Below are 20,011 nucleotides of genomic sequence, written 5' to 3'. Positions count from 1 at the left end.
GTAACTAAAATTTAAAATATTTGTTTTAATTTGAGAAGCTTTTTTTTCTTATCCTGACAGTTTAGTTTTTGATCTATTAAATGATTTTGATAGAGGTTCAGAAAAAGATCTGTTGTAATTAGTTATGAACAAATTTCTACCATCGCCATTTGTCTGTAACACGTCCCTGAAAATGTCTATAAACTACGACAATGCCAGTGAAGCGACTTAGCTGATATGTGTAATTACTACCTATAAAATTAGTTTTTCGTTTGCCATGGGGGCGGGTGGTGGTGACAGTGACAGAAGTGTATAATTAACCTCGCAAACGTATTATTGAAAATTATGCACGAACCCACTTCTTGGTTTAAGTGTGTGTGTTCTTATGTCCCTATTTATGAACGTTGTCTCATATTTCATGGAGTTTGAATTAGGTGTCATTTCTCTTCGTGTAAATTGGTGACATTGTGCAAATACGTACATAGTAACAGTCGTCCCAGCGTATTCGTCAATACGGATAAAGCAAAACGGGTGACTACGCACTAGTCGATAAGCAATGGTATCATATGGCCATGTATATATTTATACACTATGCTAACATAGAGACCATTGTCAATTTTTTATGAGTATAGACGGGGGAGGTATACATGTATAAGTAAAAAGGGTTCTGTGGCACGTTAGCTCAGTCATGGCTATATAGTGTCCAGTAAGTTTAAGAATCCCATTAAAATACCCGAAAATAAAAATAAAGTCAATAGAGAGTCAAATCATTTATTTTATATTTGTTTAATTTTTAATATAAAAACCACACTCTCTTCAAACAAAATCGAAGATCGTCTAAGCTAGAACATAAAGGGGACACAATCCGATTAATGAAGAGGTTTTCGGCATTAATCGCCCCTTGTGAACTGTGGGACGGTGCATCATGATTTTATTCTACGCTCCGAGCCCAGAGGAGGGTACGGCGGGCTTGGTTGCACCCAAATAAATTTGGACTAACTCCAGACTTAAATAGGTACAAACGTCAAACCAATACAAAGCAGCGAGTCCAACATATTTAATTTTATCTGGGATTTCTCTTTTCGTAGATAATAATAACAAAAATATTCTGTCGCGAGAACGGAACGTTTCTAGACATGAGATCACTTATATAAGCACGTGAATGCTTATACACATGTTTAAAGGATCGCGATTCCCTTGGATCATTGTTTATTAAATGCATTGGTATATGATGCCACTGGTTGGGTCCATGTGCCTTTTTGATCACGTTGACCGTACTGCCATTTGTGTTCATATCGCACCTCACCCTCTTGATACAGACGACGTGATTAACTTTGACATTTTTTTGGTGTGTTTGTCTTCCGTATGACATGCTTTTGTAAATAGACATGAAGGACAAGTATCTGAACTATGTACAAGATGGGAAATCTAGACTTCAGTCTTTTCTCAGTTGATCTCCGTCCAACCAGTTTAGCAATTCTACAAGATGATCAAATCATATACCAACTGCAAACGTTGAATTAAACCGATCAATAAGGGAGAAAAATTTTAAATTTAATTTTGAATACAGGTATACAATCATTATGGTCAATTTATTGCGTTGTTAAAGTACGTCCGAAAAGCATTGCTGTACTGAATCAATAAATGGTTTATGACACGCAGTGTAATAAATTCATGTCACAAACCAGATCACATCAAACATTGACCTATTGTTGTATCCCAAGTTAATACAATTTTTTCTACACTTATAGAAATTTTTTGCTGCCATGAAATATTTGTGATTTGAATACCGTTCATCAGATATAGCTGAAGCTGGATTATGTTCATAAATCAATTGCATAACTTTTTTAAAAATTTTAGACCATACATGTATTTACTAACCTTAATTCACGACCCCAAAATCTTGCAGTTTCCTATGAAGATTTTAAAGCTGCTTTTTTAAGGGGTGGGTATTATGTTTTTTATTTCTTTTTTTACGTTGGACGAAAATAAAATTCATAGTTATTCCGAGAAACATTATAGTGTTGGAATAAAAATAGTTTTAGAGTTTTATTACAACAGTAGTATTACCGGTATATGCAGGGGTGGATCGTGGAATATATTTTGCTCATCATGGCTCACAAATATAGAAATTATTAAACTCTTATTAAAGATTTCCACATGAAATAAGCACTTATGAAGAACCTCCATATAGTAAACTCTGCAAAAACCCAAAATTTTATAAATATCATATTTTGTTATGATATAGCCGTGCAAAATGAGATAAAGGACGTAAGGAGATTACTTCTAGATGTAATTGTGTTATTAACATACATTAATTAAAGTTATACAAATTTAACAGTTTTCCATTCTGATTTTATACATTATACTAGTCCTGTACCTTGAATTAACGATGTTTTTATTTGCATTTCTCAGATGATAACCAAAGAGAAATAAGAAATGTCGTGGGAAGCTGTAACTAAAAGCCATACTTTATATTATCATCAAAATCATGTTACAGTTTGTCCACACAAGTTACCTGTTTCCTTCTTTATAATTAATTTCAGGTCGTCTTAAAATCTATTCCTCAATTTTACAGAATGGAACCCAGGAATGGGCGGTGCCATTCCTCAGGATATGAGACAAGGCCAAGGTCCACCAAAAGCACCGGCAGGGGGTGGTCCGCCCCCACCCCCGCCCCCGCCCCCAATGCAAGGCATGCCACATTTCTCTGGATACGAACAAGTTGGAGCATTCGATCAAAGTGAGTAATCTAAGTCTTGCAGTTGAATGCTAAATGATTTTTTTTGGATAATTTTAGAAATGTATCGAATTATGTCAATATTCCTCTTTGTATATCCGTCTGTGAAAACGTTTGTCCATCTATTATACATCCACCTCTCTCTCTCTCTCTCTCTCTCTCTCTCTCTCTCAAATTTCAATTTCTTTAGGAGTTTCATAGAAAAAAGCATTCATTCCATCTACAAATATTTACAGTGGCCTACATGCCGCCACCTCCACCACCGCCGCCACCTCAGGATCCACCTCCAATGGAATTTACCGAGTAAGTAATATGGGACTATGGTATGTGTATTATATCTTCCACTGTACCTATCATACAATCTGTGACAATAGTTCTAAAAACAATGAAGCATTTCGATGAACTCGAGGAAAGAATAGTTTTCATTTTTGTCAGATTCTATTGGCTTACCCCCGCTTTCCCACATACACGCCTCCCTCAAATCTCCTTTAGGTAAGTGCGTGTTTGCATGACTTTGGTGATTCGTTCCAAATTATTGCAGAGCCTGGGCCCGTGCTCTGTAATTAACGTCTGTTTTCCAAATATCATGTCTCCTATGATTTACCGCGAAGCTGTGTCCATTGTTACTGCTGTTGAGCTTAATTGCTTGGGTTTTTTTTTTTATTTATACATATATTAATAAAAATTCAATGCAAAGGTCTGCATTGAAAATATGAAAAGTTATTTACCAGTAAGTTTTGCTCTCTTAATGTAACTTTTATTGTCTTTTAATACAAGTGGGTTATGATGGACCGTTCCTTCCACATGAATGCGGCTGACGAAGGACTTACCTAATTACTGTTTTTATGTTCCAAATTGCCATCGATTTACCACGAAGCTGTTTACATAGGTACTGTAGGACAGTCTGATGTTGTTATTGTTGTTGTTATAGGGTTTAACGCCATTTTCAGCACAAGATAGGCTATACATGGCGGCCAGTATTAATGGTGGAGGAAGAACCCGGGAAAACTCCGGAAAGAACCACCGACCCACGAGAAGCTACCGGCAAGCTTTCTCACATATCCACACTGGCCGAGCCCGAGACTCGAACCTACGCAGATAGAGGTCAGATGGCAGTGATCCGTGACGGAGAGTGCTTCAGACCACTCGGCCACTCGGAGCCCCCAGGACAGTCTGAATGCTTGTTTATATTTTGGAGACACATCCAACAAAGTCAACCAAAAACTATGTTTGAAACAAAATTTGGGCCACTTTTCTTCTCAAGGAAATTTGTGCAAATTGTGCCATTAATTAATTTTACTTTTAAAAAATCCAATCGTATTTAGCTGACTATAATGAGTATCCATTATAAACTAAAATGGGACAAATAAAACTGTGTTTTCTAAATCAAAGAATAAGGACTGCATACTATAGCATTGCGGAGGGGTGAACAGAGCAAATACTGGTAATGTTAATTCATTAATTAGAAACTCTGTAGGTATTGGGCGTGGTTACGGACTTCATACCATTTTCTGAAACAAAGAGAGGAACTGACTGGAAATATTAAAAAGATTAAGAATGAAAAGCTAATTATTTATCAACATATTGATTTTTGCATGCTGAATTGAACTTGTCGCCGATTTTCAGCAAGCGTCATCGAAATGATGCGGTACAAACATTATTTGGTTACCTGTAATTGCTGAGGTACATGTACTTCTTTGATCTATTCCTCCTGGTACATGTATTCTGTAAGATACATATGAATCCGTGCTTTCGCCTGCTTACGGTGCAAGGTCTTCTTTTTATACTATTATAGACAACTATTAAAAAGTGATCACAACTGTCTGCAAGTAACCCCGCCACTGACTTTATTTTTTATTAAGTCTGTATTCGAGGTTTAAAAAATACATAGACTTATTTTAATGACATGATATCAAGGATCTGGCAAGAAGAAATATATGTTGCAGCTATCCTCTTCAGCGCGTACTTTGTTTCAGTTTCTTGTTTGATGCAAGTATGAGAAGATTTCATTTGTCATCTTTCGACAATCTGGACGATTTTTCAGCCTATTCATCAAATAAGGCGTATTGCGAACATGCTATTTATTTAGAATGTGGGGGAGTTTAACTTTAGGTAACATCGAATAAACAATAACTCCAGAACTATTTTTATCTTAAAAGAAAATTGACACGAACGCAGACTTGATACTACCTTTCACTATGCATTAAGCTGACCCCTGCTTGACACGAATCAAGTGATGACCCTGCTTGACACGAATAAAGTGATGACCCTGCTTGACACGAATAAAGTGAAAACTGTTTTAAAGATAATAATTTATTTACGAAAAGATTGCTAACCGGAAACTGGTGACCACCTAGTTTTATAAATGTAAGGTTGGAAGGAACTGACAGACTGTCGTTAGGGACCTGCATACGGAATACATTAATATCATATTGACAAAGGCAATTAATCGCGTAGCAAGAGAGCTAATTGTAGGGTTTCATTGGGTTACCTCGCTTGCAACAATGAAGCCGGTGCACAATATAATCGCTTTTCGTGAAGGGAGTTTGCTCGTTAGCCTAGTTGTTGTTATTAAACAGACAAAAGTCATTCTTCTTTCATTACAACCGTTCTTACAATATATTATTAAGGACGCACGCATTTTGGTTGGCACTCAGACACCGTCAAAATGAACAAATCTGTATTGAAACTAGGACGCGACATTCAAGTCATGCCAGGAAGTTTACGTTGGGAGCTCGCAAATATGTTTGCTTCACGTCGATATCAGGAGCTCCTCAGTGACATATGCATCATTCTGGTGTAGTAAACGTTCACACTTTGAGCTATTCATGAGGGAACTAGTACGAGGACAGAACGAGCAAGGATGTATTGAAAAGTAGCGGTTTCACAGAGATCATCGGTACCGATGTCAAGGATAATTGGGAAAATATTGCGCACAGCACAAATTCTACCATTAAAGTTTGAACCGTGTCCTCCCTCAGACCAAGCCAGCTTATTTACAGACGTATGCGATGAAGATCCAAATTAGCGTTAAGGGCACAGCAATTATGATAAGCAGCAAAATCACACAAACAACGCAAAAAAGAAATCGCGTCAATCTTTAAAACATTTAAAGGCACCATCACTTTTAGAAACATTGCGTATAACTTATCATACAGGTTGTAAACTTGTTCCAAAAGGTAATCCAAGATAGCGAAAAGAAATGATGTGATGGAAAATAGTTTTGTTTTCTTCGGGATTTATTTCCTTGATGTTCCGTCACAGCATTCCTTTCCGCCATCCTGAATTTCTTATTTTGCGCAAAATATTACGGTTAATACGAAAATTAAAGAGCAGGTATAACAGCAAAAATAACATTTTCTGAGACTCTAGTCATCTGTGTCTATGCACAAGAAACCCATTGTTAAACTGAAGCACGCCAGAACAGGGATTGAAGTGTGTGTGTGTGTGTGTGTGTGTGTGTGTGTGTGTGTGTGAATTCGATAATTTAAACTTCTCTGTAGCTTCAGGGTTTACTTGTGTGTAAATTTGATGAAGTAATTGGTGTGATCAAAATCAAAAGTTTTTTCAACGCTTATTACTGACACGGCTGACCGCCACGAAAAGAAACTAAACTATATGGTTGGATTCACAAGCTCGAGGTTAACTAGTACGTGCGGTTTTCTCCTTTAATTGAGTATAAAAAACAAACCCCACATACATCATTTTAATAGGTTGGAATTTTTTCTTCACGAGGTAAAAATACACAGATACTGTTTTAGGGCTGTTAAAATATAATTTTATGTTCTGTGCGAAATGTTACAGTAGATTCTGGTCGTCACATTCTCAGTGCGATTCTTCGTTGTCTTGGTCAATAATTTCGGATGGACTAAAGCCAAGTTTTGAATAGCTTACGCTGCCCAGTTTTCACAAAATGTCACTTTGACATGTATGCCGTATGTATCTTCAAATAAAAAGATCTGACTTTTAAGAGTGCAGAAGACCATCCCTTTGTATACAGATTGTTTTTTTCATGCACCGAGGTGGATATCTGCATCATGCCTAAATGAAACTGATTTACGCCAAACACATGCTTCCCAGACTCTTCGTTAAATAACATGATCGTATAAGGGTTAATGTTGGGAGTAGCTTTCTCTTTAAAACTTAACTGTGTACAAATTTAGAAACCGTGGTGTGGAACATTTACGGCCCTATGGGGTCTTGCTAGCTATAATATTTTTTTGAATGTCGTTTTTCCCCCATAAATTCTTGTTTCTTTCTGTAAAAATGGTGCATAATGTATCACGTTGAGTCGATAACTATTCTTGTTACAGTACAACATGTGGATTTATGAATTTGCCGATTTTGGATAATTTGACATAGAAAAACTACCGCGATGTCATTACTTCCATAGAGTAAGGTAAATACTTGGAAAGGACATGATATAACAGTCTTTCAGTGGAATATTTAATGTCAACATAATAAAGCATTCAGATAAGGAAATTAGTATAAACAGATTAATAAAGTGCATAGGCGATCTCTTGCTAGATCCAGTGCACACAAAAGGACTGTCATTCGCCATGCCATTTATATTATTTATATAATGTATAGTCAATCATTGCGACGGGAGTTTATTCGTATCATACGACCCAAAATGTAATTCTCTACCTGTGATAGGTGATTCAATTGCATTTTAAGTCATCACGCACCAGTTTAGATCAAGCTTGGGAAGAAGCAAAAATTACCCAAAATAACTAGGCATATCAAGTGCATGAATGTCTTTCGTACATGGCGCGTATTCCAAAAATTCAACGTGTTTCGTAGATAATTGTTTTTTTTTTAATATAGTTTATTTTATTTGTGTGTGTGTGTGTGTGTGTGTGTGTGTGCGGGGGGTGGGGTGGGTAATAAAGGTGACTTGCCTCAACAAAATTAGTTTTACAATCTATATATTAATAAAAGAGCAAAGTAATAACTTGGAGAAACTATACCTTATGATGATTATATTAGGTTATAATAATCTGCGAGAAAAACAGTGATGACACATGGACGAATCGACAAGAAAGGGTATGTTACAGTTCCAATGCGAGCACTATGACATGTTCTTGGTCTCGTTACCTATCAGCACAAAACCACACGATACACTCCAGACAGCCCGCCATTATTGTGCAATAGAATACATCCCGGTCATTTCGCAGAATGAAATTTTGCTGTGAATGCTATCTCATACGCTAACCCTTATGTCGCGGAGCACTAATATCTGAGGTTTGTACAAATCATGCTTGACTTTTAACCAATCGTAGAACAGTAACGATATTATCGGAAACATGTCAGTTACGGGCATGTCCGAAAAAAAAAATTCATATTCCGGATTCGATTATGAGTGATATATAAAACTTTTGATTTCTTGTAACCAGCCAAAACTATATCTTATCAAGAGTTTGTGAATATGCAAATGCCGTATTTTTATATTTTACTTTCCAAATTCGATATTACCCGTTCTAGACGGGGTGTATGCAGTGATTTTGTCTGGATGAATAGCCAATCAAATTTAACGAATTTTCTAAAGACCGGGATAAAATGAATTCTTCATTTTGTGATCACAAAATACATTGTAATTAAGTTTCTTTTCCACGGTTATAGAAGAGTGTTGCTGAACATAATATTATCTTTACTTCAGTTTTGTACTTGCTATTTCCTCAGTCTTGGCCAACTTGATGCACAGGGATGCAAGGCAGCCATGCTACAGCATGTGAGCGAGAACTGCTGCTATGGCAGCAAGCCCGCCAAGGAAATGACCATAACCAACCACAAGGGGATTACAGCGCTACATGTAAGTCGCGTTCTAAATGTCTAAAGCCCGTAAATAGTATGGTTTCCTATCTGGATCCCACAGTTCTTGAAATTATTGCGGTAAAAGTGTGAATATTGTCTCCAAAGGAGTTTTCAGCAGTGCAGTACATACTTATAATGTTCTGTTATTTCATTTTGGCAATTGCTACTGTAGCTTTAGCTGCCTACTTAACCGAAAAAGGTAATAAGCAAACAGGGTATCAAAAGAACATGTAATATCATGACTTTTTCCAACGATGTCGACATACGGTATTTAAGTATGAAAACCATCAGTAATTTGGCGTATGCTGTTTAAGTATAAAACCTATCTTTAATGTAGTACGTATGTGCTGACATATGGTATTTAAGAATGAAACCATTCCGTAATGTAGCACGCATGTTTTGACATGGTATTTAAGCATGAAACCTATCTGTAATGTAGTACGTATGTGCTGACGTATGGTATTTAAGATTGAAACCTTTCTGTAATGTAGTACGCATGTCTTGACATGGTATTTAAGAAGGAAACCTATCTGTAATGTAGTACGTATGTGCTGACATATGGTATTTAAGAATGAAACCTTTCTGTAATGTAGTACGCATGTCTGGACATGGTATTTAAGAAGGAAACCTATATGTAATGTAGTACGTAGTCGATGCAAGGGATATAATATTATTTCTGTTTTCCTCTATGCTTCTCTTTAAAGAATGAAACAAAAATATTTTTAGGTGACAATGACACAGTTTCACGAAGCATATCATAATTTCTTCTTCAGACTGAGATTTTTTTACAAATATCTTTCTTATAGCTTTGTTGATAACAATGATTCCACATACATCAGGTATGAAATTATAAAATACATAATTTACTTAAAAGGAGTTTTGCCTTATCTCTGAGGAGATTTTTTTTAAAAATCATAAGACTGGAGAACTCCTCAGCCCCTCTCTCAAGAAAAAAGTTTTATTTTATTTCATAAATCTGAAGAATTTCTAAACTCCTTTCATAAGAAAATAGTTAAATTTTATTACTACACACACACACTCTCTCTCTCTCTCTCTCTCTCTCTGTTAAAATTATTCACAGAGAACATACAATCATCAATCAGAATATTTACTGACGATACAGAAGTATATTTAATAGTTGGCAATCAGATCACAGCTGGTGAAATCTTACACAGCAATATTCAAAAGATACATGAATGGTCTCGTCTTTGGTTAGTTACATTTAATCCAGACAAGACTGAATCAATGCTAATAACACGAAATTGGAACCAGAACAATCACCCTATATTATGCATGTCCAAATCAACCATACAAGAGGTTACTCAACACAAACATTTGAAACATAATAACTAGTGATGCCGCGCGGCATGCACAAATTAAATACATTTCCGACAACGCGTGGGAGAAACTAATTGTTTAAAAGGTCTCGGATTCAAGCTAGATGAATTATCATTTTTTTAATTTAAAAAATGTATAAATCTTATATTACAATATTTGACTATTTGGGACAAAATTAAAATTGAGACGATGAGAATAATAACGGGTACAACCAAAAGTGCATCTCCTTCATAACTGTACCATGAGACCAGCTGGGAAAGTCTAAACTATCGCCGTTACAAGCATAAACGGCTTCAGTTATTTAAAATCTACCTCGGGCTAGCTCCCTCATGTCTTCAAGATTTTGATTCGACCTGTATTTATAAAACATGTCGCCTACTCCGTTCGATCTTCAAATGATCTTCGAACTCCAACGTGTAGAACGACCTTGTTCTATAATTCATTTCTGCCATCTACAATTCGAATATGGAACTTGTTACACGTTGAAGTAAGAAACAACCGTTCAGTACATAATTGTAAAGCCTATCTGAACTGTGAATAAAATCCACTCCAAGTTATTACTACGTTGGTGACAGAATGCCTCAAATCAAGCATGCTAGGCTAAGAATAAATTGTACTAACTGTGGTGTGACGGGTTGTTATGCCGCCACTGTAGTAGGTGTGTTATGGTTGGGGTGGGGTGTTCCCAATATACTATTTAAATTATTATAGAAGTCCAATCCAGGCTCGATTTCTTGTTTGAAGTTAAATTAGTAAAAGATAGATGTAAACTCCGAGCCCCTTGTCAGCAATGCCGACGGCTAAATAATTGAATATACAAAAAAGTGAAATAACAATTTAATAGTCAAGTGCTTCAAATTTCCCAAGTACTCTCCTTCCGCTCGACCCTGTGATAGCCTATTGCATCATTTGATTAGTAGTGTGAGATAGCTTTCCTCCTGTCCTTGTATTCTACTCATCTGTGTATTCTTCTCTCCTATTCCTCCATTTCCTTCTCATCTTCCTCCCGACTTTCTCCAAATTCCTTCTCCTCCTTAACTTCTCTATACTTCTCCTTCTCCACATTCTCCTCCTCGTATACTTTTCCTCCTCCTCCTCGACTCTCTCCACCGACTAGACTTGTCGACTCCGATTGCTGTGCTAGTCTCACTTCCGTCTCACCTCTTAGAGACTCGGGACTCAACTGAACCAGAAGTTCTGTCCCCCAAAAAACTTCCTTTACCAAGCTTTGTCTTTCCTTAGAATCTCCTCTCTAAGTTTTACCGCCAAATTACGAGTGGCTTCCTCGGAGTGATTCTATATTGCTCAGCAATCTTCCTAGACGAGATTACATTTTTTCTTACTAGTTAAAAGATATAATTCGGATCGAAATTGTTATCACACCCTCTATCTCTATCTCAATTCCGATCGGGTGTCGCTGTGACCCGATCCAATCAAACGGTGAAATTGAGAATGCAAACCACTTCTTTCAAGACTGTTACAAATATGCAAATCTCAGAGAGATCAAATCTTATACACACTCTTTTCCGTTCTTTCGATTGAAACATTTGTCAACTCTGCGTTAACTGTATAAAATAACACGCAAATATTTTAATGTGCAAACTAATATATTTAATTAATTAACTGAACTTACAACCTTTTGAATTGCAATTAAATAGTTCTTATTCATTTGTATGCTTTGTATTTAAGTTTAAGCACATTTTCTATATAACAGTTTCTACCGGTATTAAGATCACATTATTTTTTATTACTGTTGGGCTGGTAAGCTTATGTTTTCTACTGAATCCCCGAAAATTATATTTGTAAATACATTTAACAAAAATTCTCAAATAAATATTGTTTAAACTGACAGTATTCATTTATCTGAAATAACATAAGCAAGACAATGTAAAACCTCAATTCGAGGTGAATTTTTTTGAGAATTTTAGTGAAACAGGGACCAGGTTTACATATTTTATATCGCCATGATATGGTTCAAGCTTGACACTACTCTGTACACCCCTATCCACAGTTCTATGATTACCGCAAGGTGCGTCGTGAGGAAAACACATGTTCAGCTTATGATGCATTTTTGTTTCCAGTACATTTTGGAGACTTTTGGCGAATCCCGTTCTACGGGCTACAAAACTGAGCCATACAAAGGAGGGTTTGTGGATGGCCCAGAAAATGGTCCCCCTCCCCCTCCCTGGGCCATACCTTGTCAACCAAACAGCATGTTTAAGGATGATAAAAAAAAAATAGAAGTGCCGCATACAGCTTCAGTCAAGGTAAGTGTTACAAACTCTTAAAGGTTAATTTCCCTCGGAATTGTTTTTCAATGATCTAAATTTATACATGGTTCTATCTTTTTGTCTTCCATTCTGTTTTCCTCGCATCTTTTAAAATACTCTTTTGTCAGAATAAAACAATCAGACATAATTATTTATTTTTAGCAAGAGAATCTTCATACAGCATGTGTCATATAGCTCTTTAATTCTTCAGTTTGAATACATGATCTTTTTTCTTCAACAACTAAAACATGAGGACCCTTTTAGAGCCTCATAAAAACTGCAAAGTAAAGATGGGTGTACGACTTGGCGTCCGACATGCATCGTCCAACGTTCGTGTGTCAACAGTGCCGTATTTGTTTTTAAAAAAACTCAAATTATAATGAATCTCGGAAGCCATGCTAATAGCACAAGTAAAATACGTGTAACATGTACGTGTTTCAATGATGCGTGCGTCTGAAGGTCTTATCTGAATGATGCATTACAGCGTCTGAAGGTCTTATTTGAATGATGCGCTACAGGGTCTAAAGGTCTCATCACTTTAGCACTCAAAACAACGACCACACTTCTACTACTACTGCTAATAATAATAATAATAATAATAATAATAATAATAATAAATATTACAGCCATGCCACTCCTGTCATGCCCGGGGTTGGGATTTGTGCTGGCGATGTCACGGCTGGGGTCAGGTGATATGCACCCAGTGTGACGGAGGAGGAGTTAAACACATGACTGACCCCGAAGGTAACCCCACTATTGTGGTCTGCTCGTGCGGTGGTGACGGCAAAGAACGGTAAGAACCATCGCACCAGCGTATTGATCCATATTACCGTAAATTTTATTTTCTCGGAATAATTATTCCAACTCCTTGTGATACATCTTTCTTTATGCATGTCTTATCTTTTCATTCACTATACATTTTGTTCTCTACATTTAACATAAAACGTGCATACGTTAGTATATACATGATCTGTTTATCTAAAAAAAAATATACATACATTCATTGGACCGCTCCGGTGACCTAGTGGTAGAGCGTCCACCTCGTATGCGGGAGGTCGCGGGTTCCCACCCCGGCCGAGTCATGACAAAGACTTTTACAAATGGTACTAACAGCTACCTCACTTGGTGCTCAGCATTAAGAGGCTAGTGTTAGGACTGGTCGGCCGGTGTCGGGATACTGTGACTGGGTGGGACATCATGCTAGATGTCTGCGGCATGATGCCTCAGTGCTAAACTTCACTATAAACTGTCACACTGCAGACATCATAGCGATATGACTGATAAACTGTTAAAGCTACGTTAAAAATCTAAATCACACACACACACACACACACACACACACACACACACACACACACACACAAGCGCATTCATTCACAGAAATGTTCTGCATACTTATTTGGCAAATCGTTAAGGACAAACGTTGATATTTTCTAAAATTAAACAATGACTATCAGTATTTGAAGCTGGATTATATACAATAAAAATCGATTTCTGACCTTAGGTAATCGGTATGTAGAAAAAGGTTGTTCAATATTTGAAACTGTTTTTCTAATTTGTTTAAACAAGACGCATTTTGTAATATTATACAAAATTTGCACCACTTCTATGTAAAATGGCAATGAGGTTAGCAATATATGAGAACATAATTCTGTGCCATGGCTATGGAATTATGCATTTCTCTGTGTGTATGAGAACGTGGTTTGTATGCCATGGCTTTGGAAATACGTATTTCTCTGTATGTACGAGAACGTGGTTTGTATGCCATGTCTATGGAAATATGCATTTCTCTGTATGTATGAGAACGTGGTTTGTATGGGCGCTTTAGAAGTAATGCAAACTTTGATAACTTTTTATTCATTCACTAATACCTAGTCATAAATGATACAGTAATCATGCAAGACTGTGGTGTTATTATTTATACGCATATATACAATACGTATAAAGGGAATATCTGATATTAATAAACGTAAGTAGAAAAATAAATGCATTCGTTTCGTAGTAAAATGATGTACTTCTGATACTAGTTCACTTTAAACTACTACTGCTGCTGCTGCTGCTACTATTACTACCACTACTTTAACTCTTACTACAACAAATACTGTTACTAGAATTACTACTGCTGCTGTTACTACGACTACATCTACACTTATTACTACTGCTACTTCTGCTGCTGTTGCTACGACTATTATAATTATAATCATTATTATTATTATTATTATTATTATTATTATTATTAAAACATCAATTTAGATTATCATTTTCATTGTCGACATAATGTTCATGATCGTAATTAGTAGCAGCATCAGCGGAAATAAGCTCAAAACATTGACGACAATAAACTGAAGGGTAAGCCACTTAGTATTTCTGTGTGGAATAGCACGAGACGTCTCAGTGGGATATTATTGGGTAAACCAGAGAGATGAACGAATTACTCCCTTCCCCCTCGAGTAGACATGTGAGGTAATTGGAGCAATCGGTTTACCGCGACCAGGAGAAAATTGTACTTTTACCTATTTGATTCATTCATAAAAGAAATACATGTTGAAGACATACTTAGGTCTTAAATTAAAGTCAATATATATTAAATGGTAACAAATACAACATTGCAAACAAAGTAACTCAGAATTCGAAATGAATCTTTAATAATGCAGTAAATATTTTAAAAGAATACAAATAACTTGAACGCTGTGTGGACTACTAACAGTGAATAAATACTTAAAAGTCGTAGTATCGTGGAAGTCTGTCTTATATTTTCAAAACGTCTGCACATGACTTTGAAAATCCAAGTCAGATGTCCGTAATTATGCAGGCTACTGCAGTTTCTTGACCAAATTTAATATTTTCCTTCACGTTACTTACAGTTTAATTGTTTATCAGTTTATCTTAGAATTTCCAACGCTAGTAACCTAACAAGATATCATTGTTTGGGAACTGGGATACATTTTTGGTCGTCGGTAGGTGGCAATGATTTTTAGTAGTATCAGATTATTAGAAAATCAGGCACACTATAAAATGATTTTCAAGCTTATTTTCTAATAGTCAAAATTATTTTCCAACATTATAAAATCGTTTTTAAATATTAAAAAGATATTTCTGATATAAAAATGTTAAAGAAATGATTGACTTCTAACATTAAAAAAATAATGTTCTGATCTTAGAAATTGTCAATTTTGTAACATTTCTAATATTGTAAAATACAGATTTAGGTACTAACGAACACACGTTTAGATGGATGAATATATTTATGGAGGGGACTGTGTATGTATGTACGTGTGGTGTTACAAGTGTTCCCGCTGTTATGTATATTTGATTTAATTTATATTCGCTTTATTTTATATTTAATTTAATTTAATGCTTTGTAAGTTTTAAAATCTTGTTATTTTTAATTTCATTGCATGTCGAAATAATGTAGTTTTGTTTACCAGGAACTCGATATTTTAAAACAAAATAGTTTGACCTTGACTCTTCAGTTTTGTGAACACCTGAAGCTGACCTAGTTCCCGACCTTTATTTAGAAATCAGTGAGAGAAGTAAGCAACGTTTTATTTTTATCCTATTCTTAGAATAAAATGATTGGTTTTTGTCAAGGTCATACCGGGACTACACGCTTTTATACGTAAATACTTCTCGAAGTTCTGGAAAGTTGACCCTCATCCGGAATTTGTTTTGCGTTGAGAGTTACCGTATAATAATTGTTTATAGAGATTTTTCTCAGTCGCACTTAAAAACACTGGGACGTAAAGGTATTCTTTTGTTATGCCAGTTTGGAGTCATTTTAATGTTTATTCGAATTATTTGGATTCAAAAGGAATAATTCTTTTTTTCCTGGAAATGAGTGATCATGCAGAATTCCTGGACAAAGACATTTCATTAATTCAAACAACGGATTATTGTTTGTGAATAACACAAAACTGTAGACATTCCAACACCACAAAGAATACAGTATACGTCATCGCCTTCCATCTTGGATTCTTCGTCGGGAATCGAACTTGAATTCATTAGAACATTTCATTATTAAGACTTCTAAAATTTAATTCATGGATTATTCTTTAAAGATTATGTTTGGATTTTATTCTTAAAACCGTAAGTTCCTAGTTTTTCCAGGGAAATAAATTATTTGTTAACTTTTTCAAAGCTTGTTGTTTACACTCTCTTTTTTTGTTACTGTTTATTCGAGCAGAAACAAATAACCTAAGAATTTGGGCCTCGTCCTGGATTTTTGAAGTTTGGCTTGAATATTTCAGAAAACTTATTTTTTCTAAATTTGAATTCCCCTAATTTTTGAAATCTTTAGTGAAATCGGCAAGCTTTTTCTAAAATGTCATCAAGAGTGGAAACTTTTTTCAAGTCCTACCCAGGACCAATTAGGCCTTTTCAACAAAGATTAATTAATTCAACTTGTCAGAAAATATGATCTTTCTTTGTAAAGGCTTCCTTAACGAAGCAAGAAATAAAAACTATTGTGGTCCAGTACTTGATAGAAAATGATGTTTTGGATAAAAGTGCTTTGGTTTCGATCAGTAAATCTGCATCAGACATAAAAGTGAAGGAATTTGAATTAAAGTACAAGATGGATTTGGAGTTAAGGAGGCTGGATCTTCAGAAAGAAGAAAGAGAAAAAGAGAAAGATAGACAAATGCAGTTATAAAAAAACAAACAAATGCATTTACAAGCGGAAGAATAAGAGACAGAAAGACAAATGCAGTTACAAGAAAAACAAATGCAGTTACACTATGAGAAAGAGGAGAGCCAGGAAAAAGAAAAACAAAAACAAATGCAGTTACAAGAAAAACAAATACGATTGCAGTTAGATAACGAAGAAAGAGAGAAAGAGAGAGAGAGAGATATGCAAATGAAAAGAGAGAAGGAAGAGAGGGAATATCAGTTTAAAATAAAAAGATATTGAGTTGGCAAGTGAAAAGCATATTCACAGTTCAAATACAAATTTAAGTTTCGATGTTGCGAAGAATATTAGATTAGTGCCCCCTTTTAGGGAAAAAGATAGAGACAAAAAATTTCCTTATTGTGAAAAAAAATTGCTGAAAATTTGAAATGGCCAAGGGAACATTGGACTCAATTATTACAATGTGTACTGATTGGCAAAGCTAGTGATATTTACCATTCACTCTCAGTTCAACAAAGTGGTGACTATGATATGGTTAAGGAATGCATCTTAAGGGATCATGAGATAGTCTCTGAAGCTTATCGGCAGAAATTCAGAAACTATAACTGTTGAATTTGCCAGAGAAAAAGAGCAGTTATTTGACAGATGTTGCTTAGCCAAGAAAGTTGAAAAAGATTATGAAAATCTCAAACAATTTGTATTACTTGAAGAGTTCAATAACTGTGTCCATAGTGACATTAAGACTTATCTTGACGAGCATTGGAAAATGCTGCTCGTGCTGATGATGAGTATTCTTTAACTCATAAAGTTCCTTTTGTAAATAAAATTTCCACTCAACAGTCTTCTGACAGAAAAGTATTTCAGCCTAATACAAACCCTTCTGAATCTCAAACTGGCACAACTTCTAAAAATCAAGTTTCAGATAAGCTTGACTCAAGATCCTTGTCTCTTCATTCGTGTATATATTGTAAGAAGAAAGGACACGTTATTTCTGATATCTATAAATTGAAAAATAGGCTTCAGAATCAAGACAGACCTATTCCAAATGCTCTTATTTCTAAGAGATCAAGGTCACGGTCATAAATTGAAAGCAATACATTTGTTGGGTCTAATAAATCCCAGTCTGATCTTATTATGGAGAATTATGAATCGTTCGTATTCAATGGTTGTATATCACTCTTGGATGATTCGGCCAATCCTATCCCTTTTAAAATTTTAAGGGAGACATGAGCTTCTCAGTCTTTTATTGTCAGGTACTTTGCCTTTTTCTGTGAAGTCTTCTTCTAATGAGAGTGTTCTTCTTCAGGGAGTAGAGTCCGGCTTTGTTAATGTTCCTCTCCATTGTGTAAATTTGTCATCATACATAGTCGCAGGACCTGTTACAGTTGGCACAGTGTATGTTTTACCCGTTGAGGGCACTCATTTATTAATAGGCAACGACCTAGCTGAAGACAAGGTTGTGGTTAATCCACTTATAACTGACAAGCCTTGCTTGGATCAGAAAGTCGATCCAATTGAAAAAGAATTCCCTGACTTATTCCCAGCTTGTGCAGTTACCAGCGCTATAGCAAAGAAAGCTCTTGAGAATGATGTAGATAAAGAAAGTATTCCTTTAGTTGACACGTGTATTGGTCAGGCTTTTGATGAGGTCACTTTGACTCCTTGTTTGGATCAATCAGAGGATATTGATCACAGTGATTCTCTTTTAACTACTCATTCTCTTTATTCTAATCAGAGTGATAAACGACAATCACTTGTCGCCGAACAGGAAAAAGATCCCGAGATCTTCTGTTTGTTTCGAAGGGCCATTATTGAAACTGAAGCCACTGAAGTTCCTGTTTGTTATTTCATTAAAAATGGAATTCGTATGAGACAATGGAGACTTCCAGAGGTACCTGCTAGTGATGAGTGGTCGGTGAACTATCAAACTGAAGTTCCAAAATCGTAAAGACAGGGAATACTTAGTCTGGCACATGGCACTCCTTTGACTGGTCATTTTGGGATTAATAAGACTTATCACAAGACTTTGAATCACTTCTATTGGCCAAAAATCAAAAGTGATGTTGGTAAATATTGTTGATCTTGTCATACTTGTCAAATGGTAGGAAAACCCAATCTGAAGATACCTAAGGCTTATCTACAACCTATTACTGCCTTTGATAGAATTATGGTAGATTGTGTTGGTCCCTTACCTACGACCAAGTCAGATAACCAATAACTGTTGACCATTATGTGTGCGTCAAGGAAGTTTCCAGAGGCAATTCCTTTGAGGAATATTAAAGCTTTGATAAAGATTTTTATTCAGTTTGGCCTTCCCAAATCTGTCCAATCGGGTCAAGGGTAAAATTTTAGGTCTGGAACTTTCCAGCCTATTATGCTTGAATTTAGCTTTCAGCAGTTCAAGTCAAAAGTGAAATTATGGTTTGACAGAACTACAGTGGATAGAAGTTTTGAGTCTGGTAATAGAGTTCTGTCTCTATATGAATGAGTTAAATTATAATATTAGTGCTCCTGGGATCAAAATAAAAGTATAGGAGTACCAGTATATTGAAAGATATAGCAAGGTTAAGCATGCAATTAATTTAGTTGTACCTGCCCCACTCAGTGATGATTTAAGTGAAGGAATATCTTCTGATTCTATTGATATTGGAGTGACAAACCTTCGGAATTCAGAAATTATGAAAGATCTTGACCAGAAACTTGTATATTTTCAAGTGCAAGGAAGAAATGGACTTAAACAGTTATTATTTGAATATGCGCACTTATTTCCAGTTTTTCCGACAAGAACGAACAAAATTTTACATTACGTTGAAATTGTAAATTCCAAACCTGTCAAACAACACCTGTACAGAATGAACCCTCTCAAACAGGAATACTTGAAAATAGAGATTCAGTGTTTGCTGGAGAATGATTTTATAGAGCCCAGTAAAATTAGCTGCAGTTCACCATGCATACTTGTTCCGAAACCAGATAAAACTTTCCGTATGTGTACTGGTTATAGCAGGGTGAATAGTGTGACAAAACAGATTCATTTCCATTACAAAGAATCGATGACTCTATTGATAAGATCGGAAATGCCAGAACCATGTTCCATCCGCCAAGGTGTAGAAAAGGTTATTTGGCTAAGAAAGATAAGTAATATTGATGGTGCTAGACCGTAGGGTGTGAGCATGGGTAGTAGCTTTGAATCGCATAATACTTTCAATAGGATCTTTAGATAAGCAGAGGATCGGGGTGGAGTAA

General features: G+C 35.8%; 1 protein-coding gene across 2 annotated transcripts in view; it reads left to right on the top strand.

Moving 5' to 3' along the window:
- LOC149788998 (protein SSUH2 homolog) overlaps positions 1 to 20,011 on the top strand; it is a 31,958-nt gene that overhangs the window by 4,602 nt on the left and 7,345 nt on the right. For both annotated transcript variants that reach the window (XM_089975152.1, XM_089975153.1), the window contains 5 exons: positions 2,558 to 2,722; positions 2,956 to 3,022; positions 8,402 to 8,531; positions 11,953 to 12,138; positions 12,768 to 12,934. In XM_089975152.1, the coding sequence (XP_089831278.1) occupies positions 2,558 to 2,722; positions 2,956 to 3,022; positions 8,402 to 8,531; positions 11,953 to 12,138; positions 12,768 to 12,934 (715 nt within the window). The remainder of the gene's footprint in view (positions 1 to 2,557; positions 2,723 to 2,955; positions 3,023 to 8,401; positions 8,532 to 11,952; positions 12,139 to 12,767; positions 12,935 to 20,011) is intronic.

Source organism: Sinohyriopsis cumingii, chromosome 11, assembly GCF_028554795.1.
Source record: "Sinohyriopsis cumingii isolate HCF-2022 chromosome 11, ASM2855479v2, whole genome shotgun sequence".
NCBI classification, from domain to species: domain Eukaryota; kingdom Metazoa; phylum Mollusca; class Bivalvia; order Unionida; family Unionidae; genus Sinohyriopsis; species Sinohyriopsis cumingii.
This window is presented reverse-complemented; position numbering and strand designations above follow the sequence as displayed.